Consider the following 27,446-nt stretch of genomic DNA (forward strand, 5'->3'; position numbering starts at 1 on the left):
ACTTGCAGTTCTAGAAAGATTAGTCTCATGTGTTTTCTGAAACATTGAGGATTATGGTAGACTTGAAAGGATTCTCACAGTGGTGTATACTATACTTCTTTTGGACTTCATCCATCATCTGGTATGTAAAAGACAAAAGACCACAGCGTTTCGCAGACTGGATCTGTCTCCGTCCTCAGGGGGGTTGTGGTCTTTTGTCTTTTACATACCAGACGATGGATGAAGTCTAAAACAAGCTAAAAGAAGTATTGAGGATTATGTATGATCTATAAAACATCTGTTCTTGGGAGATCAGTGCATGTGAAAGATCATGTTAAGCTGGATCATAGTCACCTTCTAACCATAGGAGCCAGGGTGTGAATCCAGGTTAGGTCATGTGTGATTTGTGGTGGACAAAATGGCAGTGGGGCACGTTTCTTCCTGGTGTTTGAGTTTTCCATGCCAGTACTCATTTCACAGTCACTTCTCAATGTGGTGTGATACAGTAGGTCAATAGTAACTGACATACCAAGTAGACTCAATCTCACCTCACTCTATGATATGAAAAGAAAAACAATATTATGAAGGTGCGAACTGGACCTAAGTGTCTGTAGCCACTTATTATCCTGATGTCAACTTGTTTTTGTCCACCACTATTTCACCATATGCAATTGTTCTGTTCTCTCTCTGAAGTACCCTTGTGACAGCACTGTCAGGTTTGTGTCTAGTTTTTTCAGTGGTTGCACACATTTACTACACACAGAAACTACACTCAGACTGTCCATACAGGGCTTTTTCAACTATGTTTTATAGCCCCAGTCATTCTGGAAGTCTTCTGCTAGCCTTAGTCTTTGGCAGTTTCCAGGACCATCCAGAAAGGGGGAAGCTACAGAATTTCCTGAAAGGGAGGCATGCTGGCACCCTAGTCCCCTTGCTCACATGACAATATTTTTGTACAAGTAATTTAAGAGTAATTAAACCAAACAAGTTTGGTTGAACTGGACATTTATTTCTTATGGGTACAACAATAAAAGCATAAACAGTTTTGGTAGAGACACATTTTCAATATAAACTGCTTGGTAAATCAGAAAAGATATGGAATTCATGGAAGTACGTTTTGGTAAGTCGAATTACATATAACTAGCTCAGGATTGTGTCTGATGGTATACTTGTATCTTGACTGTGTCCTTTTAGTGAGATAGTTAAAATGTTTTCATTCCTGTCTTCAAGATTTATGTAAAACAAGTTATTCTTCTCAGATTCAAGATATTTATGAAATATTATTACTAAAATTGTGTAACGAAACACACAGTCCTCTTGATCCAGGCATAAAGATAACTGCGAGAAGTCGGTGTGTTAGAATTAACTAAATGCACATTCTCTGAGAACCCAACTTCATTTATTTTTCACCAAAATGAATATAGAGATATTAATTTAACGTTTTATTAATTAGATATGTTTTAAGGATAAACTAATAATTTTAATTTTAATATTATTTGTTATCTGCTAGTGTCAGAAGAAGAGAAGAAGAGACGAGCAGAAGCAAATGCTCCATTGTTTGTGGTAAAACTAAAAGACACAGAACTGCTGGAGAATACATACCTACGCTTCATGATAAAAGTGAAGGGACAGCCCAACCCTACCCTGAAATTGTGAGTATTAACTTTACTTGTTAATGTCAGTTCTCAAGGGATATGTAAGAATAGGTAAATGGATTATATTAAAATGGATATCAGAGAAAATCACTGTGAGCTGACTCATGTTAAAGTTGAAAAGTGGGATTTTTAAATATGTTAGCAAACCTTCAGGTGCAGTAACAATAAGGGATTTCTAGTTAAGTGGAAACTCATAAATTGTTGCTGGATTCCTACCCGCTAAAGATTGACAAAATATGCATGCATCTGTTTTGAAAATTACAAAAGTGTGCTCTCAAAATGCAAAGAGTGCTATTAAATTACATGTTTTCTTACATAATGCTGCTAAGTAGTTGCTCATGATCTCTCCCTAGTGTTGATATCTAGTAATGTAAAAATGTTCACGTTGGTAATAGCGATCTATGTTCATCTGTTTTTGTTTTGTATTATAATGAAACTTCTTCTCTTCCAATATGGCTGTTAAGTGATATATAAGCATGACACGAAGAAAATCAGCACCTAGAACAATTATTGTGTTTCTGGACATCATCCATTGCCTGTTTTTGTTTAAAACACAACATGATGGAGACTGGATTCTGTCTCTGTCTTCAGGTGGAACATACTCAATTGGGCCAAATTGAAAGACCAAGTCCCTATCTCTGGTGACAGAATCCATTCTTAGAATCATGTGTCTTAAATATTAACAGGCAATAGATAACTTTGCTCCTTTTCCTTGCTGTAATTTGCCTTGTAGTATGTCACATTTTTTATAAGTGTACTTGCTGCAGTAAGTCTATGGTGCTTGTTTTTAGGTTAAGTTTGTGTAAACAGAAGGACCTTTCAACATCTATAGATGTGACACATAGTCAAAAGATTTGGCAGTATCTCCCTTAAAGATTACCTCACAGCAGTGATAGTTCTATATCCTGTATGTCTGTACAGAACATCACACAGTTACACATCCACATTACAAATATATTCTACAGGGCAGACTTCATTTCAGCTTGTACCTTTTCAGTGACACTCAAGAATTCACTTAGGCACATGCCAAAGATTTCTGACTTTCTTGTTGACTGTTATATAGTCTTTAAACATGCTGTGACATGTGTAATGCCCATTTAAATCCTCCCCTTTGGAGCTCATGGCCAAAATTTAGTGGCAGCATTTAATTAACAATGTTCCTTCTTCTAAGAATGTAATTTTTTCCAAAATAATTGACAAAGACATACAATAAGAAGTATATTTAAACAGAATATGATGTAAAAATTTCATTTCTATAATTTGGATCATGTATGAATATGTTATAAAGTAAAATTTCAAAATAGTATGCCTCTCTTATTTTCCTGTCTGTCATGTGAATCTTGTGGTTGCCTCACACCAGGGTACTGTCCACACAGATCTGCTTCAGTTTGATTCCATAAAGCATGCCATAATGCACAGCCCAGTGTCACACTATCATATTGGTAAGGTTTATACTTTATCTTTGATGTAAGTGAAAGAGGCATAATGCTGCAATTGCTTTCCTCTGGGTGGCCAGTGGTTCTTGCTGCTGGCCTTCAGGAGTTTACTTACAAAAAAACACAGGCTCCTGTAGTTCTCAATTATTACAGATTTTATGGAGTTTCCTTGCTCATCACAGAAATTTCCTTCTTATGGTTAAAGTTTTCACACTTACATATATATTTATTTTTTTGTAATAACACTCTTAGCAGCTCGTAATATAAACTGTTGTATGGCAGGGTGAGTAGTGAATAATAATTACACTTTTAGGTTCTAAATCCCCAGTCAATTATCAGACCTGAATGTTCCTAAATTTCATAGTTACAATGATGTACATTGTAACACTTCCTGTATAATTTTGCAACTTGCAGAGTGATTCAGTAGGCTATCATGCAGTTTTATGAGGCTCAGATCTTTGTGTCTTGTTACAGCTTGAGAGTGGGTAAATAAATGTCTCCAGACAATGAAAGGATAACAGATAGTGGCCGATAAGGGCCAAGAAGGGCAGACAATAGCCATTGTGTTACTTGAATCATATACAGTAGCCGTGGAGGACCGGTCCAGGAGTTTATCATGCTGCTTCATCAACTTAAGAAGCTTCTATTTTGTTTCAGCTTTAAGGAAGGCAAGGAAATATCTCCAAACAACGAGAGGATACAGATAGTGACTGAGAAGGCTGATAAGGGATTCTATGAGCTGGTGATAGCCGATGTTCTGCCTGAAGATGCTGGAAAATATTCCTGTGCTGCAACAAACAAGTATGGAGAAGTAAGCTGTGAGGCCACAGTTACTGTTACAAGTAAGTTGATGCTTAACATTATTGTCATCATCGGCACTCAAGTATTACTGGAATTGCCATCTGTCTCCATCCTACTGGTGTAGTATATGATTAGGCATTCCAGAATTGGGCATTGTAGGCTGATAGTATTTCTATTCATTTCTTTGTAACTTCATGTCTATTTAATTCACATGAAGTTAGCATGTTTTAAAGATACAAGTTTTGGTCCTTTCCTGCATAAACAGCAAGGTTTCTTAAGAATTCAAGTACAGGCACCTGTTGTTCATTCTGGCTTAACTCAGTATTGTGACTACCAGCTGATAATACATCATCAGCAAGTTTCCATTTTTGTATTTGATGTTGCATGTTATGTCTGTTGTGTCACATGCATAATTAAACCAAGTTTCTTGCCAGTATCTGTATATGCTGCACAAGGTACAGCACCACAAAAGGGGGGAGGGGGGAGAATATTCTTGATGAATTAACACAAGATTACACTTTTTCTTTGCCTTGTACAAAAGAATAACAAGGGTCTCTTCACATTCTGTTTGTCTGTAGTGCTAATATTATAAGAAAGAACATAATATATGCCTTAACTTCATATATCGATAACGAATTAAATACATTCAACTATAACTATTTGTTTATGTATGTCCGCTTTATGCTTTATAATTGTTTGCATGTATGTTTGTTTTGTTTTTTTGTTTTTGACATGTTTCAATTAATTATTGTAACTTAAAGTTTGATCTTGTGACTCATTCTATATCCTATGGCTTGTATTATGCCTGTATCAGGATCAATTAGAAAGTGAAATAAATGAATGAATGAATGAATGAATGAAAAAAGGTTTAAAATTGTAATCTCTTTGTATTTTAGAATTAAGCAGAATTGAAAATTCAACGATTAATCTTGGTAATCTCAAATAATTTGTGAATTATTACCATTTATAGTGCTGAAAAATTTGAGTCATGAGTGAAATGCAACATTTTAAAGCATAGAAGCTGCACCAGTTCTTATAGATTATTTTGTTGTGCTTAATTTTTATCTCATGACAGCCGTAAATATTGTTACACAGCCCACTGAAATCCACAGGAAGTGTAACTACAATATTGATCCAGAAATAATATTGTTAACATTATCTAATTGCAGAGAAAGTAATTCCTTTACAAACAAGTAGATTGAGGAAGAACTGATAGCCTACTTTCCTTTGATATGACATGGACTCAACAGAAACTAACACCTCCAACAATTATTTGCTGCCGTGGGAATGTCTTTATGGAGTTGTTACCTAGCAGTGACAGAATGCACTTCACTGAGCCTTGCCTAGCAAAGATAAGAGGGATGCACATACAGACGCATGGACTGATGGGAAGGATTTATGAAGTATGCCATTGAGATGAGCTCAGGTGCCATTATATACATTCCAGGTTTCATAAAGATTGGTTCAGACATTCAGACTAATGGGATGGGGGATTCACAGATGCACAGACACACAGAGAGCATGGAGATCACATAAGCCTACTTTAATTTTTTTCAAAAAAGGAAAAATAGGCTAAAAATAACACTAAAAATATGTAGGATTATTTATATGAAACAGTAAAGTGGTGGACTTGTGGTCCTTTAACGTATGGAATAAGATTGTTGAATATCTCCTAGTTGAAACTTGAGACTTCTGGAAGTCCAATTTTCTAACTAACAGTAAGGACAGAAGTTTGATTCTGTTGTCATTAATTTGTGATTTCAGGTGAAAAGGAAATATTTAAAGGATTGGGGTCAACTCTTCTAGAACCTGGAGAAGAAGCACAGTTCCAGTGGCTCCGAGATGGACAACCTTTTGACCCTGAGGAGAGATTCAAAGTCTTATTCAAGGTAGACCCTATCTAACAGAAGAGAAACAGAGTAACAGTGAAAGAAACTCTCCGCTATATATTCATCCATACGATGTTGTACAGGTGATCAACTTATCACCTATTCAGGAAATGCTGCTAATCATTCAACAGATGGAGTGTGATTTTGTGGTCTGCTAGATCATTACCAGCATTTTAAAGGAACACGCTACTTTCATTTTCACTCTGTTTTATGCAGAAAATTGAGGCAGCTGGAATCCTCTTAAACATTTTTGATGATCTACTGGACAGTATCGTCATAGTCACCTCTATGAGAGACCTCAAATTGTCCATGTAACAAACTCAATGAAAAAGAATCATGACTATCAAAGAGAGAATATTTGTTTCTTATGCATTAACGTGCCATAACATACTATGGACATGTGTAATATGCTTTGAGCTGCAAGATTGGCAGCTGTGGTTAGTTGCGCCTTGTTGGAGAAGCAGGGTAATGGCAAAGGAAACTGGGAAGGTCTCCTATTATGCCAACTCATAATTATGGGATATCTTGGGAAAGAGCATTTATGTAAGATTTGAGGCTTTCACGGCGGTGACTATGAAGAAAGCAGTCTTCTGGGATTTGGCACCGTGTATAAGTGGTGTTAACCGACGTTTCGGAGGAACGTATCGCCTCCATCTTCAGGGTAGAAGAAAAAGTATAAGAAATCTGCAAGCGACAAGACCGAGAGAACGGTAAAAGCAGACGTGCCAAATCCCAGAAGACTGCTTTCTTCAAGAGCATTTATGATCTCCATAGTTCAGTAATGGTATGGAAGATACATGCTGCTGTTAGTAATAACTGAAAAAAATATTTGTTGACTTGTACTTCATGAAGTTGCTCTCAATTTAAAGGATGATGAAGACTCCCTTGCGCTAGTTTTCCAGCATGTGAAACCTGAAGACGCTGGTTTATACACATGTGTGGCCTCGACATCCACTGGCAGGATCTCTTGTAGTGCAGAGCTCACCGTGCAAGGTCAGACATTCAAACAATCTACATTTTCACTTTATTATTCCTAATTTCCTCTTGTATATTAACATTGTAATTTCAAGGAGTTTGAACAAAACTGCATATTGAGGAGCTTAGAGACATAGAATGGTATGGTATGGATTGGATTGATCTAGCTAAGGATAGGGACCAATGGAGGGTTCTTGTGAACATGGAAATGAACCTTTGGGTTCCATAATTGTTGGCGGCTTCTTGAGAAGGGCTTAGCTCCATGAAGTTAGTTAATTTCAAGAAGCTGTTTTCCAACAGATCTCCCGATGAAAGGGTTTTTAATTTCATTCCATCATCAGGCCTGTATGTTGTCTGTATTCCCTCTGCATTTTTAGGTGTGTTTACAGCCCTGTTATGCTTCCATTAAATTTGCTCCTTCTGTCCTTTCTGTACTCATAAAATAACTTAAGAACTCAAGACATATTCAAATTTTTATTAAAATCTGGCAAAAATAACACATTTTACTTGAAGAGTCACGTGTGTTTATGTCCATATCTTGAGCAGAACTCAGTAAATATTGATTGGAACAAAAGTGTTCTGAATGGAAGTTGCAGAGAAAAGCGAAACACATAATTTTGCATGAAGTCTTCTGGTTTTTAAGGTCAATACAAAAGAATTATTATGCTATGCATATATTTTCCAACTTATATTCAGCACTCAAAATGATCATCCAAACATCTGGAGACTGATAAATAATGAACACCAGTTTTTCAGATCACATACAGTGATTCTCAATAATTAAACAGAGCTTCCTCCCACTTAAAATTATAAGGCAATATGTATACAAATTATGTGACATGTCTACTGAAAGCCAGCAGAGGAAGCCATTGTTAGGGAACGGCTCTGTAAACATGCCCGTTTCTAGGCAGTGGCTTAGTAGCGATCACATAGTCAGCCCAACACCCAAATGCAACAATAGAAGTCAGCGTTTTCTACGTGGTCCATGCCAGGGCTATATAACAAGGTCGAGTTTGCAAGTCAGTCTGAGTAGGGTTCAAGTTGAGAGAGAGTCTGCAGACAGGCAGTCAGTTGAGAGTTACTGCTAGCTGAGGGTGGGGACAGTTTGGGAATCCAGAGGAATGGGGACACCTGCCATTGGAAGCAGCTATCACGCAACAGCTAGTGGAGACATGACATTAAGGACACGGTCATCAGGGACAAAACAGTGACAGTGTTGTAAGAGGAGTCCATAAATGACTGGCAGTCAAGAAGAGATGACAGAAAAAGCGGACCGAGGACAATGTTGCACAAGGAGCCCCTAAGGAAGAACTTTCAATAAGATACAATAGGCGCAGCAGAAATTCAACAGTGGCATAAGGGATCAAGGCCTGAAACAGGAGCCACATCTGGAAAATGAGGAGACATTTTATGAGGCCCTTGGAATAGTGAATAGTCGATTCTTCCGTGAGGATTCAAAACATGAGTGTTAAGACATTGTGGAGAAGCCGGCCATGGACTATCTGAAAGTAGAGACTACTAGCATCTTAAGAGCAACATGTATAGAACCATCAACCCCTTTCTCTGAACTTTTGCCCACAGCCCTCATAACAGCATAGCCTTAAGGAGGAAGCGATGTGGCATGTAGACCTGTTGCTAGGCAACAACCACAAGATAAATAAACTAAAATAATCCATGGGCTCTGAATCTGGTAGAACGTTAAATTGTGGCCCTGCATTTTTAGTAAATGTGTATGCCCACCCATCAACACGCATAACACTTGTTTCACTCTTGCTCTCACTTTCCTACATTCCATCACTGGATTCTTTACTCGCAGTTTCCTCTACGTTTTCCAGATCCATCTGATCATCAGAGTCAGTATCAAGTTAACAAAGCCATAACTGACTCTTCCTTCTCAACACACATCACATTGTATTTCAGTTTTTTCATGCCAGGAGGTACACGTGTCCGAGAACACAAAGCCATGTTGCTAACACTGATATGCCCTAATATATGAATGGCATTCGTTCCTCAAGTAGTTCAAATTATGACTTCCAGATGGCAGGAGAATGCAGATTAAACATTCGTGATTGCAGTGGTATAGTATACAGGGCAAGTAGTGACATATGACCGACTTATCATCAGAGAAACGCAAAAGAAACTTTGCGATCATATATCGACATTTGTCTGTGGAAGAACATACTCAGTGCCAGTTATATATTGATATATGACAGGAAAGGGTTAATGAAGCTGAAATTTGAATACCAAGACACATGAGGTGAATCCTTCTGTTATACAATTTACATGAGTTATTTATCATGTATTATACAGAAAAATGTGCTGTTCTAATGTATGTTTCACCATCTCAATTCAATAGTGCAACTGAGGACACAGAAGATTTCAGAATGTCTTACCAGAACAGAAATAAAAAGGGAACTGATACATATTACAGTGAGTGATTTGGGACTGTAATCAAAGCGATGCAAGATAAATGATAACAGAGGCACTGCATAGAAAAGCTACCTGCTGATCTCTTTCCCCATCTGTTATTGCTTAAAGCATGTTAAGCTACCTCTTCTATGTACTCACAGTTGGTGCAGCCAGTTCAACCTTTTGAGAAAACTGTATAGTGTGTGAATCATATGTAGATTACATCAATACATACTGAAACATGTAGTTACTATTAGGAAAGAAGTATATAAATTAGTGACTGCAGAAGTTTGATACCATAACAGATGTGTGTAGAATTTTGTTGCTACTTTCTTTTCTACAGCAAATTGTACATTGACTGACCTTCAGTGTTTCCTGTGTGTGTCAGCTGATAAGCCTATCTTCGTCACTTACAGGCTCAGTGAATCAGTTGGCCCGAGAACCTGAGGTTCCCAAGATTAGTACTGAGTCTAAAAGCACAGAAGTGGGTCTTGGAGGATCTGCCATGTTGGAGCTGAAAGTAGAAGGTTACCCAAAACCTGATATCAAATGGTGAGTAATTGCAAGGTAAAAGTAATGGCATTCAGATCACTGAATCTTGCAAGACTTTGTGAGCACAATATCTGTGCTAGTGGGCATTTGAATTCAGTGCTGTATTATGCATAATCTGTGGTATTGTGTAACAGAATATGCATATAAAAGGCTCTTCTGAACAGAGTAATGAGTATTAGGTTCCATAAAAGTCAGGGAATTCATTGACCAGCTGGGCTTCTGTCAGCTTCTCAAGAAGAACTCTGGTATATGGCATAGTGACTAATGAACAGTGAGTCATTGGAGCTCAAGGAAATATGTTTGACTTCTGCTGAAGGCACAGTATATATATATATATATATACAAGTGGCTTTTAGCAATTCATCAACAATTTACAGTCTCATTAAAAGTAGAGTTTCTGCAGCCAGATTTTATGCTTGTTGGCAGGAAAACAGTATGTCGGTAATATTTTATCCATATCTGACTGTGGGGACATTTGATTATATGTGAACATATGCCAGGAGAGGGTTAACTTTGCATTGTATGAACTGAAATGAATACTACAATTTGCAGGACAAAAGATGGAAATCCTGTTGAAGCAGGAGGCAGAGTCCGCTTCTTGTATGAAGATGAGGAGTCTATGTCACTCATCATTAAGGGTGTGACAGCAGATGATGCTGGCAAATACAAAGTTGTGGCTAAGAATGAACTTGGTCAAGATTCTACTGAAATGGATCTATTAGTTAAAGGCAAGTACATTTCAACATATTCTAATTTGTTAAGATAGTAAACTTACTTGGTGCAAAGAAAGCAAGTCATACATTAATATAAAAGTGTTTTTAGCAAATCCATTAAATTAAATATTGTAAGGTTCCAGAATAGCATAATAATCACTTCGACATCACCTATAATATCTGTTACATAACTTGATTTTGTGACATAACATGTCAGCAATAATGGTCTACCTTCATGGCATTGTCACAAGTAGGGGCTATGCATGGTGAAAATAATGGGTTATAGATCAGGTGATTGGATTTATTGACCCTTCAGTTACAATGAATACACTGCTATCACTGATTTACACAATTTACAGTTCACCATTATACAGCCAGTAGGATTCTCAGGCTTCACTAGTCATACCCTGCTAATGGAATTAAAACAGTCTCATTGTGACTACATCTTCTAATCACACACTAAGTCTTCAGAGGCTGACTTCTAATTCTTCTTTAACTATGAACTTCCTGTGACTGTCTTCTACCAACTGGACTGCTGTGTGCCGTTGTATTCCCATTCTCCTGAGCGCACTCACTTAAGCTACAGCAGATCCTCATTATACAGGCTCATATGCGCATATTTTGAGTGTGGCCTAGAGATGGATCTCCTATTGTTGTGTTGACTGTTGGTTGCGTGGTGTTTACCGAGCCATTACCTATCAATGTTTTGAGCAAATCCATCACAATATTATTATAGTGAAACACCCTTTCAAAGTGTTTGGGAAACAATGGCTTTGAACACTAAACTGAGGAAATCCTTATATGGAAGGAAATCACCACCCCTATAGCAAATGCATAGTATTGTGCAATATCTTGAACCATTTTGTATTCTTGCAACATGTTGTCCTAAGTTTAATTTCAGTATTTGTACTCCATCTACAGATGATCTCTTAAACAGGCTGATTTAATGAAGCTTCCCACCAAACCATGTTGCATTGATTATGCTACATGTCCAGTCCATTACCCCAACAGCACTTCAGATGACACACTTAATTTATTTTAATTTCTGCAGCTCCTCCCAAAATTAAGACCGAACTGGAGAATTCATCCTGCATGACAGATCAGAATATGACATTCACTGTTGAGGTGGAGGGAATGCCAGTTCCTGAAGTAAAATGGTAAGTTTTATAATGCCAGCCTGTTCTGTCACTGTATTTATCAGCAACATGGTTTACTGTAGGCTGGATGTGAGGAAAGTGACTGGTTAAATGTGGCATATCAGTGAGTTAAACTGGAAGGCTTTCCTTCATTAATAAATTCAACAAATATATATTTCATAAAACAAGATAATAAATATAACTCATCTTGGAGCAAGATAAACCTGGAGTCAATACAGCAGTTATGCACTGAATAATTAACAGAAAACAGAAAAAGTCAATATTGAGACATAAGTTTAAGAGACCTAATATGATTTGCATTTTGTGCATCCTGTTATGTTATTATATACAATTTATTTTTTAGAGGCTAAAATGTAGCAAAGCTAATTTTAGCCTTGGCCTTTATATTGTTTTGTTGTGACAGACTCTAATAAAGAAATTGTAGACCTAATATGGCCTACATGTCACCTACCATTGTGAGATGAAAAGTCCCAGATTATAGGAAGACAAAGTAATGGACTTAGGTAGGTGATGTATGGATTTTGTTGTCTGCCAGGAGGCAGTGATGCACTGGAAACCAGTTCTAGAAAGAAAGTGAAATAAAATTTCCAATTCCATCCCCCATTTCGAAGTCTTCCCAAGCGCGGGTTTGAGAAACAGGGATGAGAGTAGGAGGAAGGGAAGGGAAGGGGGGGGGCTTGTGTGTAGAATGTGTAGACTGGAAAGATAGAAGGCCAGGTCAGTTCACGAGAACATGTACATTACGCATAATGCAGTCCCCCCCTCCCACCAACATAACCCTGGGTTCCATAGTGGAGAGGCTTGGGACACCAGAGCCCACATGTAGTAGATAATTGTAACCTTGCAGACTTCACATGCTGATTCACGGTCCCCACAATTGTGAGCGGTATGCAGTCCAGGTGACTACCCATGAACAGTTCATCACTACACTGCCGAGCCACAACATGTAAGATGGGAATGTAACTGTGCAATATGTTATCACATTCAGACAGTTTTAAAAGATATTATTAGGATACTGATATAAGCATTGATTTTTATCGTAAAATCTTTCTTTCAAGTTGAAGTTTTGTTAGTAAACACTTATTTTACTTTGTATGAAATATACAGTAAGAGGCAGGATAGGCTCCCCTCTCCCCGTTCCTGCCTCTAAACAGGTCCATTTATGATAGGTTTCATGAATCACCATGGAGCAAATAAATACTATATTCTTACCTTTCAGGCTGAAGGAAGGCCAGCAGATTTCCCAGTCTGACCGCATCAAGATTGTGAAAGAGAAAGAGACACACAGTCTCACTATTGAGAAGGCTCGTTTGGAAGACACTGGCTCATATTCAGTAAGTATCAGTCTTCATGACCTCGGGTCAACTCAGCCTCTAACAGAAATGAGTACCAGGAATTAATTAAATAATTTTCCTGGGGAGTAAAGCGCGGCTGGCGTGTAAGGCTGACAACCTTATCGTCATCTTTGAGCCAACTGTCTAGATAATGTGGGACCCTCAACATCTCACAACCCTATGGGCCTCCACGGCCTGGTACTTACTTTTACTTACTTTATCACGCTTCATACTTCTTTCATTTACTTCCTTGCTGCTGTCATATGATGATAAATGCAAATCGTGTCATGAATATTCTGAAAGTTTAAAACCAATTAAAACATTATATATATAAACAATATACATGGGGGCACACAGTAGCATAGTTGTTTGACACAGTGTGCTGCAAGGAAGAAGATCATGCATTTGATTCCCGATGAGGTCATTGGAGTTTTCAGTTGACCTAATCCTTCCAACTGCACTATGGTCATGGGGTCGACTCAGCCTCTGACAGAAATGAGTACCAGGAATCTTCCTTGGGGGGGGAAGGGTGGCTGGAGTATAAGGCTGACGTCACTGCCATCTATGAGCCTATTGTCTAGAAAATGTCTTGTCTCACAACCATATGGCCTGTTACAGGGATAGCTTTACCTTTACCTTTTATATTCTCTGGGAAGCTTTGTTTCTGTTTGTTAACCCTACATGAACCTGATATTTTTCATTATAATCAACATCATCAGGTTGAGTGACATGTTCCACTCACATTAAAACTCTGTTTGGTGTGTTCACATTTTATTGTTTTTGCAATTTTCCATCTTGTTTTATGCCATAAAACACTTGTAAGGATAAAAGGTCCTTCAGTCCTTTTAACTTCCTTTCTCTGTTTATTTCTGTATTCTGAAATTTTGATTGTAATATTTCATTTCTATTATTCTTATCCAATATCTTCACACTGACTTTGATCCTTTGGTCTCAGAACATAGCTGCTGCTACTGGACTCAAAAGTCACGTCACAGAAGCCTTAGTCTTTCTCCTCCTGTTTTCTGTTTCTTAGATTTGAAATAGAAAATTATGGAGCATCATTTCATTGTAACTGGAACATTTCAGATTGTGGCTGTGAACGAGATCAGTCAGACTTCATCCTTTTGGCAGTTTGTAGTTCATTCCCCACCAGTCATCCTGAAGAATTTGAACAAGAAAGTTGAGGCAAAGGAAGACGATACACTCTGTTTTGATATCAAAGTTCAAGGGGATCCAAAGCCAGAGGTTAAATGGTGAGTGGAAGAAGAGAGCCAGTTTGCAGAATGATGCATCAAACTCTGTGATTACTCAGTTATCCTTTTAACTTTGAAACAAAGTTTATATCAAAGCATTATTTTTTGTTTGTTTTATTCTTTTCCTGTATAATGTCTTGAAACAAAACATTGCATTAAAGCACTGTGTATCTCAGCAGAATAGTTGCATATATGCCACTGGAAAAGTTAAATGTAATGTTGAATTTCCTGAAAATGTAGATGAAAGTGTTGAAAGAATGATGATGTTTGTAGTGTAATTGACATACTTGTATTTGTGACAAAGTATGCAAGACCTACACTTATTTGAATTCTATAATTTACCTGAATTAAAGCATCAAACCAACACTTTTTATTAATCAATTTTATTATGTAAAAAGAGAAGACATGGTGAAATGTTATACTATATGTATATTTCTGAGGACTGACTGGAGGAAGTGGATGTATTATACAGATGTCCCAGTTCATAACTTATGGTGTGAGAAAAGCAGATCCTCATGAAATAAAAGAACATTGAAATACTGCATGTTTATTTAACCTGTCTATACAGTAGTTCTGTACAGTGAAATATGTTGTTGTTGTTGTTGTTACGTTTCATGGAACTATATGTTGCATTGAAGAATATAATATAATCCATTATAGGCTCTTAGAGGAATTCATAATTTAGAATTTCAGAAGGTACAAGCACAGAAAACCTTTTTAACTATGAAACATTCAACTGTTAGCGTTTGTTTATAGTACATGTAGCATTTCACTTGTAGGACAAAAGATGGAGAAGATCTAACAGCAGATGGAAAACACATCACAATATCTGAGGATGGTCAGTTACACTCTCTGATAATCAAAAATGCGAGCCGTGATGATTCAGGAACAATTGCAGCTCAGGTAATGCTCTTAAGAACTGACCCCCTTCATGAATTTGAAATATTCTTCTTAGTATTAATATTAATAAGTGGAACTTGGGTTTTATATAATATGGTTGGATCTGAGAGTGTAATGTTTGCATGCTATTTCTGAATTCTGTGTTTTAAAGTTCAAACAGATCTGTTTTCAGAGCTAATTACACTGAATACAACTGTAATGCCTAGCATTTGTGGAAAGCTGTAGGTTTTGTGGAGTGAACGTTTGCTACTTGGAGGCTTTGTTCTGCTTCTGTAGCACTCACTTCCCTACATGGCCGCCCATACCTTCATTCTGGAGAAAAATGTTAACATCCACATCCATGAGCATATCTATGCACCATCCTGCCATGGTTTCCACAAATATACTTTTACACAAAATGTGGAAAATTGCAGTGGTTCAGCTGCCATGTGCTAGTGGAATAATGGTGCAATATGATTTTGTAAATAGGAGCTGTAGATGAAACCTCAAGACCAGTGAAGGTGCTTTGGCAATGAATGTTGTGGCATGTAGACCCGTTGCTGGGCAGAGACCTCAAAAAGGACAACCAGTACAGCTGTTGTTATGCAATAGGAGGATAAGCAAACATCCATTTCTATACAACAGTCGAGGTATTGTTGGACCATACCAATGAAAACAGCTTTTCTGTGTGGTCCATTCTGAGATTTTATAAACAGGGAAGTTAGAAACGAAGAGTTAGTTGTAAGTAGAGAGTTGTGAGGAGTTCAGTTGAGTGAAGTGACATGAAGCAGCTGGTTGGTGAGAGAGAGTTCAGTTGAAAGTCAGCATGTGAGGTGAATACTCTGAGGTTGGAGTGAAATGGCTGCCAGCCTGGGACCCAGTTAGTTGAGCTGTCAGTTGACAAGAGTTCTGCATGGGCCACTGTGACAAGAGGACCTGAGAGTGGAAAGCTGAATAATCTCCCTTGATAGAAGCCATTGCCACAAAATGGCTAGTGGAGACTGTAACAGACTGAGGACGCTAGTTTGCGTGTTTCAGTGATCTGTAAGTGTAGTTCTAAGTGGTGTATTCAAGTAGTCAATAAATCCATTCACCAATCCATACTATGTCTATAGTCCCTCTCTCTCTCTCTCTCTCTCTCTCACTCTCACATGCAGACACACACACACACACACACATATGACAATATCAGTAACAGTAGCAGTTACTTTTTGAATTGTGGTTTCCTTGGGCATGGTACCTGAAGGGAGGGGCACAGATGATTTAAGCAAAAATATGTGTATTGTCAATATACAGTTCTCTGGCAAAGGCATAGTTTCTCCTCCCCTTTATTAATGGCCACTTTAAGGTCACATAATTGTCTCCTAATGAAACTTGCATCTAGTAACTTTTTTCTGACCTTAATTGCTGCGTGGTAGTCCAACAAATACCGTATTTACTGGATGCCATAAATTGTTAATTTATGTGGAATGTCTGATGACCATTTATTTAAAATTGGTGACATATGCTCTTTGCATGCCAGAGTCATATCATATGATTTACTTAACATTTGTTTTTAGACTTATTGTATCATACATTAAAAAACAAAACTTTAAAACACATACTTTCATGTATGCATACATGTCAATATTAACTATAATATTGTAACATGTACCATTAATAATTTCCTGTATTATCACCACAAATGATTGTTGAACATCCACAACTAAGTGGCATCTGACAGTTGAGTTGTATTTAACAACTCATGTGGCCATAGAGTATCACTGTGAGGATATTTGTGTTCCCATTATCATTTCTGTTGAGCAGTGACAAAGACATTGGATATGCAAATTCATGTGTGGTGTACGTAACATCATCATGAAATGTACTTCAAAGGCCATGCTTCTGCTGCAAAAATATGCAACTGGAAAACTGTGTGGAAGTTTAATGGAAATAGTAATGAAGATTTAATGAATATTGATTTGAAAATATTCTACAGTTTGAGATATACTGCAGTTGTGCAATGTCTGTCATCCCAGAAATTGTTGGCTGTTGATTTTTACATATTTTTACCAATTTATGATTATAACACATTTTTGTGAGGATGAAGAGGTGCAGTGTGGCTAGTGCACGTCTCTCTTGCCCCAAACTTCAAAATCCTATCCCTCTTTCCCCTTCTTGATCCAACCAGAAAAGCAGAGAATTGCCCATTCACAGTCTCACACAAACATTCTCGAAGTTATGACCAACAGAAAAGGGTGTGATTGCAGAAATTGACTGCCTTGGGCTCACTGTGAGCTTAGAAACTGAATTGAGTGCGAGTGTATAATGTGAAGGCAGAAGATCTTAAGTAGCTCTGGACAGTGAGATCATAACTGTTCAGCAAGTTGAAAATTACAGTGCATATTACAGTGTATGTTACAATAGTACTACAGTATGTAGTGTAATGTATGTAATATGTTATATTAACTTATATGTTGCCATAGTATGTGTCTTGGTGCACTGTGAGAAGTTTCAGCACCTCTTACGGGTGCCATATTTTTGATGTGATATGGACGATATGATGTGAGCTCTAATCGAAACACTACATAATTTTTCAGTAGTGACAGATAGATTGATACGAATACTCACAGTACTGTATGTTTATATAAAAACTGGCAGAGTATGTACAGTACATTTCTAGTGTAGATACCAAAAGGACAAAAAAGTAAAAGAGTGATTAGCAAGCATTCCTGAAATATGATTGACAGTTCTCAGAACATCTTTCAATTCCTGATTGATTTATATGCAGGTTTGGAATGACCATGGCTGGCTCAAAGACACCAGTGAGGTCAATGTGCGTTGTGCACCAGAGTTCAAAAGAAATCTTAAGGACTTCACAGCTAATGAGGGCGACACCAACGTTGAATTCAACATAAATGTAGAGGCTTATCCTAAGCCTGCAGTCAAATGGTACGTTTGCACACATAGTCCAAATTTATTTAGTCAGGTTGTTAGAAGAATCTTTTTGAATTGCAAGAATATATATTAATTTCTTCAATGTTCGTTTTTCATTCAGTCTTAATTTCAGTTTCTATAGGTAACCATAGAAATTAAAGCCATGATACAGAATAGATATCCATGTGGGATTTATAGCAATGGGATAGAGTTTTCTCTTAGTATTTTGGTTATCTGGTTTAACTGCCACTCATATAAGCCTTTCTAGTCATATGCAGTTGGGCTCATCATGTTATTCATCAGTTGGGCAGACAATCAGCTTGGTTCAGTTCTACTGAAGAACAGTTTTAATTTATGTCTTTAAATGATGAACCAAAAAGAAAAAAGAAATTGATGATGCATAGTTACAACAGAGATACAGGTCAATGCTATAAATTGTACTAAATTCTAAGTTACTGTTGCATGGTTACATGAAGGCATACTCGTAATAGCTAATCCCATGGTACAGTGGTTTCTAATGTAACCACCCAATCAAGCGTACCTCCATGAAGGGTCAAAGATTGAATCCTAGTGAAGATACTGACAGGTTTCTCTCTTGTCAGTCATGTAAAAAGGAAAGCAAATATAGCCAATATTGAATAGTTCTACTCACAGCAGGTTTATTGCAGGAGCAGGAGACTGCAACATGCATGTGCTTACTCAGTGTCCCCTCCTTGCCACTAAGAGTGGGGTTTATTTGTAACAACTATAGGTCATCCTAAAAGATGGGGTAAAAGCAGCTCCAAGCCATCAAAGATAAAAAGAGGATATAGGATGAACAATTCCTGTTAAAAACCTCTCAGAAAATAAAAGATGATGAGGGATATGGAACATAGATATTTTTCTTTTATAGAAAAACACACACAACTTCAAGTAAGTAAGCATTTTCTCTTTGTGGAACAAAGGTGGAACAACCAGTGAATGAGAAGCCAACCCTACCCGTTAAATGTACAAAAAGAACCAATCAGATCATAGCTGGACATACCCAAGTAGATTTTATTTGTTAATTTAATTGATTTAAGGCAGAGTTCTTGAGTTCATGAGCGACCAAAAACAGTTACACCAGGAACTCTGAGGCAGTCAGATTTGACATGGCACACTAGACACTAGGCGGTCAAATTCAATTCTCGACACTTGTATTTTTGATAGTAGTTTTAGAGACTCTTCTTTCAACTGGAATCTAGAACATATAACGATTGGAAGCTTTCTGTTAAATTGTCTTTTTTCAGCAATAATCAAGAAATCAGTGTTCAACAAACATATTTGATTGTATCCATGACAACAGTAGTGAAATATAAATAATAAAGACACATTCAAGAATGTAAAGTGACCAGAAAGTAATTTGATAATGAGTACATTATGTTTATGTTTGTTGTAATGATATCCTTGTCTGTAACCTTATTTACCAAAGTGAAAGAAATCTTCTGGTACCAATGAGCCCATCCCTCTTAATATAAAATTAGTTCATCTCCCGTTTCCAATGGGCACGCAAATATATGACCCTGTAATACAGATCTCATGTCCTGCAAGGATTAGCCAGATACTAAGAGTTATCCCACCATTCCATTAGGGATCCATTATTAATTATGAAATGCTAGCCATTGACACTTTACCACTCAAGTGGTAAAGTATATCCAGTACTCGTTCGACACATTGCATATCAAGGAGATGCTGACTTTGGTACTCAAGTCAAATAGGCTGAGTGTACTACTTGTAAGCTTTTCAAGAAATCAGTGCTATTCTGGAAGTTCAACACTAATCAGAAATGCCTTCCAGTTGTCCTGTCCTGAAACAGTTCAATTCAGCTCATGTTTTCACACTAGTTTTCTTTGATATTCATTTTAATATTTTAACATTTATTCTGATTTGTTTGAAGTCATTATTGTCTCACTATCAGCGTCGACTTAACGATGTTCATGTCAGCTCCATGCCCATTTGTTATTTCATTGTAATACTACTGCAGTGCCCCTTATTCCGTCTTCTCTCTGCCTGCAGTGAGTCTCAATAAGCATTGTTTTATGTCTGCCTCTCTCTGCACTGCATAATAATGAATGTCTTGGCAGCTGTTCCCCAGGGTTCTTCATGTAGACAGTCTTTGGATACTCTATATTTGGAGGAGTAGCAAAGAGCAGGTCACGGGGCAGACATAGCTCCCTCCAGAATTCCGTGATGGCAGGCATCATGCCTGTGGTCACATGAGTTGATGCTCCATGGGCCAGCAGCAAAAAGGGCAGCCTTAAAAGCTACCATGACAGTATTATCCTCCCATCTACTTGTAGATCTCTCAAATGATCTCTTTCCTTGTGACTTCACAACCACTATGTGTGTTGCAAACGTGAGATATATTATGAAGTATTATTACAATAAACACATAACAGTGCAATGTCGATTATCTGAATGCTGCTTATCCAAATCGTAAATTAACTGGATAACTGCAACCAAGGAATATTGACTCTGTCTCCACTTACTGAGTTAGCACATGTGGACGTTGTTTCAGTCCATTGCAGTCTGTTTCAAGCTGTCATCATCACATGTCAGTGTTCAGTGTTATGCTCTGTTTAATTTTCAAACCCATCCTATTATTTATAGAGGCTAATAAATTTAAAATGTCAAGTAGAACAAAACGCTTTTTGTTTCTGACAATGCTGGACAAAGTAGAAATAATTAATCTGTTGAAACAATATCAGTCAGGGAAGAAAATCCCAGAAGGTATGACTACAATTTCTGGCATTAAAAAGAATAGCTAGTCAATTCAACTGTTTGCTTCTGTACAAGAACATGAAGGCAGTAGCTCTATCAGAAAAAAAAAAAAAAAATTATAATAGTGCACTGTGCTACAAGCTGGAAGGTCGCAGGTTCTGTTCCCTATGAGATCATTGGATTTTTCAGTTGGCTTAATCCTTCCAACACCCTGTGGCTCTGATGTCGACCCAGCCTCCAACAGAAATAAGTACCATAAATCTTCCTGGAGGATAAAGTGTGGCCGGCACATAAAGCTGACAGCCTCACTGCCATCTGTAGGTGATTGTCTAGAAAATGTGGGAGCCTCAGTGTCTCACAACCCTATGGGCCTCCACAGCCTGTTGCAGGGATAGTTTACCTTTTTTTTACAGTATGCATTATAATGGTGTTGTAATAGTGTATTTACACATATAAGAATTTAATCTAATTATCCAAATTTTTGATTATCCAGACCACATTTTTCACTAATTAATTCAGATATTTGGTGTTCTACTCTGTTAGATATAATGTGAGGTGTAATGCTTTGTGCAGGTTTCTGAATGACATAGAAATTACAGAGAAGAAGACTGAATTTACTCGTGAGGAAGACGAGAACAACTACAAACTCATCATCAAGAAAGTCACCACAGATTTGGCTGGAAAGTATGAATGCAAAGTCATAAATGACTTAGGGACCATTGACACAGCCTGTAATTTCACAGTACAGTGTAAGTATATCATAACATAACAAGGGGAATCTTCTCTTTAGTGCATTCTCATTCTCATTATCTGATGTTTTCTCTTAACTGGTAGCATCTTCTGTCTTTCTTTGAAGTACCGACGTAAAACGAAAGTGCCACATTTGTACTGAACAGTAAAGTTTACTCTTTCCTTTCACTTCAGTAGCTACTCAAGACAGAGTGAAATAGATTGAAGCGTCAACTGGTGCACAACAGCAGTAAATAATAATCAGAAATAAAATAGTGTATGAAAACATGAGTCCAGACTTCACAAAATGGACAGTGAGAGTGGAGAAGTCATATTTTGTGCATTGGTTTTACTGCTATTCTTGAAATAAGAGTTAGGATATTGGAACCATATTTAGCACTGTGGTTAAACTTGGTGTGGACGAGAAATATCATGATAAATTTGTACATTTTTGAAACTTTCCCTGAAGTCTAGCCTTTTCTTTCAGACAAGCCTCACTTCCCAAAAGGTCTCACAAATATAGAAGTGGACGAGGGCCAGGAACTCACACTGTCCATCCAGTGTTCTGCTGTTCCTGAACCAACAATTAAATGGTAAGTGAAATCTAGTGAAGAGGGGAAGCATATATGTGCCCTAGATTTGTTAATTAGATATAATTTTCCCTTCTGAAGGTAACAGCTACAAATGTGGAGGGCAGCTGACAGAGTGTTGGTCCTTCATTCTAGGACTTGGAGGTGAGATTAACCATGAAATATCATGTATTCAGAGACTTCCAAATTTGTCCTAGGTTACATAATATTACCGGTTTTCATACAGGACAGGTAAATTACAGGTTAATTATGCTGGGTATAAGAAGTCTGCTAGAAGCTGGGTTGTCTGAATCTTAAAAACTACTATTTTCAACATAAATAGGGTAAGAATTTTTCTTTTTACAGCATGCGTCTTGGTATATGAGATTGAAAACTGCCAAGCAAGTTAGATTGTAAACGACAGGATGTCTTACTTCATCCATGTGTATCATTGATGTATGTGTAACGGCATTATTGTACATATGCATGTTACAGGAAGTTAATAAAACTAAAGATTTTTTGATTTTATGAAAAACTAAAATATGAATTTGGTCAGTGTTTTATACATCATATGAAAATTGTGTTAGAAGATACTGATGATGAAGTCAAATGGAAGAAAATTTTCAATGTACCTAATAAGAAAGAATTTACAGGAAATTTGTGTGAGATCAGTAAACTTTGCCACATCCAGAAAATGTTATTGTCATGAGCCTCAGAGTTTCATACAGGAACAATGAGATTCATGATTAGTGGACACAAAATTGAATTTAATATATTCTAATTTATAACTTTTTCTGAGTGTGTATTTGTATGTACTGGCAGTCCTTAAAGGAATAAAATTTCAGTTGAGAGATTTACTTTGACATTATCCATGGCAGGACCTCACATAGTTAGCTGCTAATTGAGATTAATTCTCATAGTCATCAAAACTTCATGTTAATTTGGTAATACAGACTTGAACATAGGAACTGATTTATTGAAGTGGTATTGAACAGAGTGTTTCCCATACTGCATTTATCTTCTGGGTTGAAGTTAGTCACTATGATTTGCAATCTGCATTTTGTGCAACTTGTTCTTACAGAGCAGTTGTGATTTAACTAAGACCATATTTTTCTGTGAATAAAAATAGGGGTAAAGTTCTTTACATCTTTTCTCCTCCTGTTTGTGGTGTTGTCTTAAGACAGAATGAAACACTGAAATTTGGTAATGTAAATATTAATCTTCATACTTATGCAGTCCGCATTGTGTTCTAACACTTCCAATTATGTGCAGGTTTAAAGATGGACAGGAGGTAACAGCAGATGCTCACATCAAAATAAGCCGAGACTCACAGTCACTGGAGAACTACTATCTGACGGTTACTCTTGTAAAGGGTGCAGATGCGGGTGATTATGAGGCTAAGGCAGAGAACTCTATGGGTACAGCGACAACCAAGAACACAGTCAAAGTTAACAGTGAGTACCCTTAGAGATTCTTCCTCTTACAGTTCTCAGTGGTCATTTTCTATTGGCATATTGCATTCCAGATATATGTGTACATTTTGTGCAGTATTTTGAGATTATATGATCAGTTCTCCTTTATCTAATGACTAAAGAAGGGCCAGAAAATGTATCTTGCTTTGGTATATATTATGCATTGTACTCATATTCAGACAGTGTGAAAAGGGAAGTAAAATGTATTAATCTCTGTGGAATACAAATAATACAAATTTCAGATTACTCGCTCTTTTTCTAGAGTAGTATGTGATAGTATTTCTTAAGTTGTAATCTCTTTAAAGACAGACAGTAACTCATTTTGTGCACTAATGAAACAGTTTGGGATAATATGACTAAGGATTAGAAATCTGTACTAAATTTAGGTACTTCTGCTTTTGAGAAATCTCTTATTTGAATTTTGAATGACAGACCACAATATTGAAGGTTTTATGGTTTTCTTCATTGTCCAGAGGGAACTGCCTCAAGACTATTTCCATACATCTTCCTGCCACCTTCCATAATCACCCTGTCATTTATTATTAAAAACTGAAGTTATACCCACATATGGACAATGGAATGTGACCACAAAAATGCTTACATATATATAACTCATAAAATTTTACCAAGAACAGAAAAATGTTTTGTTCATAATTTATGCAGATAAGAGAGCCACATATCGGCTATATTAATGTTCCTGAATTTAAAAATTGCAAGTCTTCTTGACTGAAATGTGTGAATGATGGCAAACTTGTATTTTCTGAACATGGCTATAGTTAAATGGATTCTATACTGAAAATTTTTCTCTTCAAATTAAACCAACCCTCACAATTAGCATGCTGTTATAATTGTATCTTCTTCTTCCTTCAATGTTTCCACTTTTTTGTTGTTCTTAGAACCAACTCTGTCCATCTCTCTCTGTCTTCCTACAGTTTCTCCTCCTCAGTTTTCTCCCATATTCTTTCTTTCTTCTATGTGACATGTTTCCTAATTTGTTGTGCCTCGCTTGATCTCATTCATCTTTTTGGGTATCACTAGTTAGCTTTGTGTTCAAAACCTACTTTTGGATTCTTTATTGTGTGTTCTTAATGCTGCCCATGCCATCTCATTCTGAAATTTCAGAACTTTTATTTTCTCTTCCTGGCTTTTAAAAAATTTAACAAATCTATTACTCAGCACTCAGCACCATAGAACTGAAGACTGAGAGCAGAAATGAGATATTAGAAAACAAATCTCTTAACTGTTAATATGGACATGAAATGAGCTTTAAAGAAACGGATTGTGTTGTGATGCCTAAATGTCAGAATCTTAAAGTCAGAAAAATGTCAGAGTCATCCATTACTGCCAGGTAACATCAAGCACCAACACCCGATAATCATGTGCACACATAACAACCAAATCCCGGCAACCACACATGCACATAATGGTCAAATAACTGGGGGCAGTGTTTTTCATTGGTTTGTGACAAAGCAATGCACACAGAGCCTGCAGGCTTATGGAGGAGTCCTTGTAAACTGTGAAATTATTTGTAAGTCAGACAATTCAGTGTCCATTAAACACAGTTCCCAATCCAAACTGCAGGTAAAATTGCTATTACATTACATGGAGTGGCTGTAGAATAACTGGACTGATGCTCTAAAATCTGTTATTCAACTAATCACAGAATGGAAATGTTATCACCTTCAAAATGGTCCCCTCCCCAACCCCTACACAGCTCCATGTGAATTTTCCACTGTTGGAAGCAATGGTGCAGGTCCTTTTCTGATAGCTTCTTCATTACCTTCATCATCTTTGCCTTCACTGCATCTACAAACTCGAAACAGGTTCCTTTTAATGCAAACTTCATCTTTGGAAATAAAAAAAAGTCACGCGAGCCTAGGTCAGGTGAGTAGGCTGGATGTTCCAACACGGGGAGCTTGTGCTTCGCCAGAAACATCTTGAGAGAGAGTGTGTTGTGCACTGGCACGCTGTCATGGTGAAGAGTCCATGAGCCCTTCTTCCACATTTCAGGTCTCTTTCTTCTCACCCGTTCATGAAGGATTGTCAAAACCTCCTTACAGTAGACCTGATTAATGGTCTGTCCTTCAGGCACCCAACCAATGTGAACAATCCCTCGGATATCGAAAAAAAGATCTTCATTGCTTTGAAATTTGATTTGCTCTTCTGTGCTTTTTTTTCTTCTTCTTCTTTTCCCTTGGTGACCTGGGACTTTTCCAGTGCATGGATTTCCACTTATTTTCCGGGTCATACTGAAAAAACATGATTCATCACAAGTTATTACATTTCCTAAAGAGTTTGGATAATTTTCATTGTTTTGAAGGATGTCAACACAAATGTTCATTAGAGTTTCTTTCTGCACAAGAGTGAGGATTCTTGGCACCATCTTCAAGCTCACTTGTTCATGTAAAATCTGTCGAACACTTTCTTTATCAATGTTAGCTAATTCATCAAATGCTCAATTGCTCATGCAACGATTTTTTCGAACAATTTCACTGACTTTTTTAATGTTAGCATCGGTTTTTAACATGTGAGGCTGACTGGGATGTGGATCTTCTTTGATCTCTCCCCTTCCCTCTTTAAATCTTTTGAACTACTCAAAAACTTGAGTATAAGATACACATTCATCACCATAAACTTCCATCAACAAACTGTGTTTCTGTGGTGGATTTTCCAAGTTTTGTGAGGAATTTCACATTGACATGTTGCTCTGTTGCGTCTCAATTTTGAGATTGGAAATTGTAAGGCATTACCTAACTGTTGAGACTTGAGAAAAGTGTTTTGCAGCCATTACATTAGTATGTCAACACCTGGACAGGCAACTAGGTTAAGAATGTAGATGATCAGCATTTATGCGTAATCACATAAGTAAGAAGCTCTGCTAATGGGGCCACTGGAGATGGTAATATTATTATTTACGCAGCGATGAGACACCATGGGCCCACCCACAACCACCGAGAATAGCCAATTAGAATATAACTTTGGGAATTGAGAACAGAAAGAGGAGTTAACCTCCCTCTTTCGTTAACAGCCGATTCAGCAAGTTAATAATATATATTGCCGAATTTAGGAGACTTAGGGAGCTGATCTAGGACATAATATTCAGTTGTCAGCTGGAGGCCCTATTCGATATGTGTGCCATGAGATGGTGGATGACGACAGTTATCTACATTTGTATTACAAGTAAGTCTCTTTGCTCATATACGCCATGCTGTTAAACATTAGTGTTGATAAAAGTGTTGTTGTGTGATCTTAAGTGCAGTCTCCAGTGTACCCCAGCGAGAACCAGGGTAGAATAGGATAGAAATGGAGTAGAGAGTGACAGGCAATGAAGGGAAGCAACAGTCTCACGGTACTCCCCACCCCCAGAGGGAAATTAGAAAGAAAGTAGCGAGAAGGTGTTATGTAAACAGGCCAAAGGCGGCCCTTTAATGTAAATATCAGTGTAAATAGACTAGTGTACATAGGACAGGATGTACGCAGGGAGTTTTGATTCACCCCTTCATAACCATCCCGTCCACGACCGATCCCGAGCGACCAGAACCAAGACAGCCGATGGCAGCCGAGTGCAGCGAAGATTTTAGCTAACTGGGCAGCGACAGACTAAAGTAATCATAATTTCTCACCCCCTCCCCCCCGAGGTGTAACATGCTCTGCTTTAACACTTAGCATAATTCTGACAGATCTCAGATACACAGTCCGCTTCAAACAAAGGCTGCTACCACACTGCTGGACATATGGCCTTGTAAGTCGTATGGTTGATGGAGAGGAGAGGACAGGCTAATATGCCATCCTGCTCGCTGTTACCAAGGCCACATGGAGGGCCGTGCCATAGCTCAAGCGGTTAGTTGCTGGCTTCCCACCGTGGTGGCCCGGGTTCGATCCTGGATCTGGTCAAGTGGGATTTGTGGTGGACAGAGTGGAGCTGGGGCAGGTTTTCTCCGAGTACTTCCGTTTCCCCTGCCAATCTTCATTCCACCAATTGCTCCACA

General features: G+C 37.6%; 1 protein-coding gene across 8 annotated transcripts in view; it reads left to right on the forward strand.

Annotated features, from left to right (window-relative positions):
• LOC111869356 (obscurin) overlaps positions 1-27,446 on the forward strand; it is a 228,833-nt gene that overhangs the window by 111,995 nt on the left and 89,392 nt on the right. For all 8 annotated transcript variants that reach the window (XR_004513565.1, XR_004513564.1, XM_033753466.1 and 5 more), the window contains 14 exons: positions 1,490-1,631; positions 3,728-3,912; positions 5,636-5,760; positions 6,630-6,753; positions 9,561-9,696; positions 10,249-10,424; positions 11,461-11,566; positions 12,786-12,900; positions 13,987-14,153; positions 14,933-15,056; positions 17,803-17,963; positions 21,261-21,436; positions 21,904-22,009; positions 23,258-23,439. Coding sequence is in view for 6 of the 8 variants with exons in the window: in XM_033753466.1 (XP_033609357.1) it covers positions 1,490-1,631; positions 3,728-3,912; positions 5,636-5,760; positions 6,630-6,753; positions 9,561-9,696; positions 10,249-10,424; positions 11,461-11,566; positions 12,786-12,900; positions 13,987-14,153; positions 14,933-15,056; positions 17,803-17,963; positions 21,261-21,436; positions 21,904-22,009; positions 23,258-23,439 (2,025 nt within the window). In the remaining 2 variants the exon portion in view is untranslated. The remainder of the gene's footprint in view (positions 1-1,489; positions 1,632-3,727; positions 3,913-5,635; positions 5,761-6,629; positions 6,754-9,560; positions 9,697-10,248; positions 10,425-11,460; positions 11,567-12,785; positions 12,901-13,986; positions 14,154-14,932; positions 15,057-17,802; positions 17,964-21,260; positions 21,437-21,903; positions 22,010-23,257; positions 23,440-27,446) is intronic.

The sequence above is a fragment of the Cryptotermes secundus genome, unplaced genomic scaffold (assembly GCF_002891405.2).
Source record: "Cryptotermes secundus unplaced genomic scaffold, Csec_1.0 scaffold630, whole genome shotgun sequence".
NCBI classification, from domain to species: domain Eukaryota; kingdom Metazoa; phylum Arthropoda; class Insecta; order Blattodea; family Kalotermitidae; genus Cryptotermes; species Cryptotermes secundus.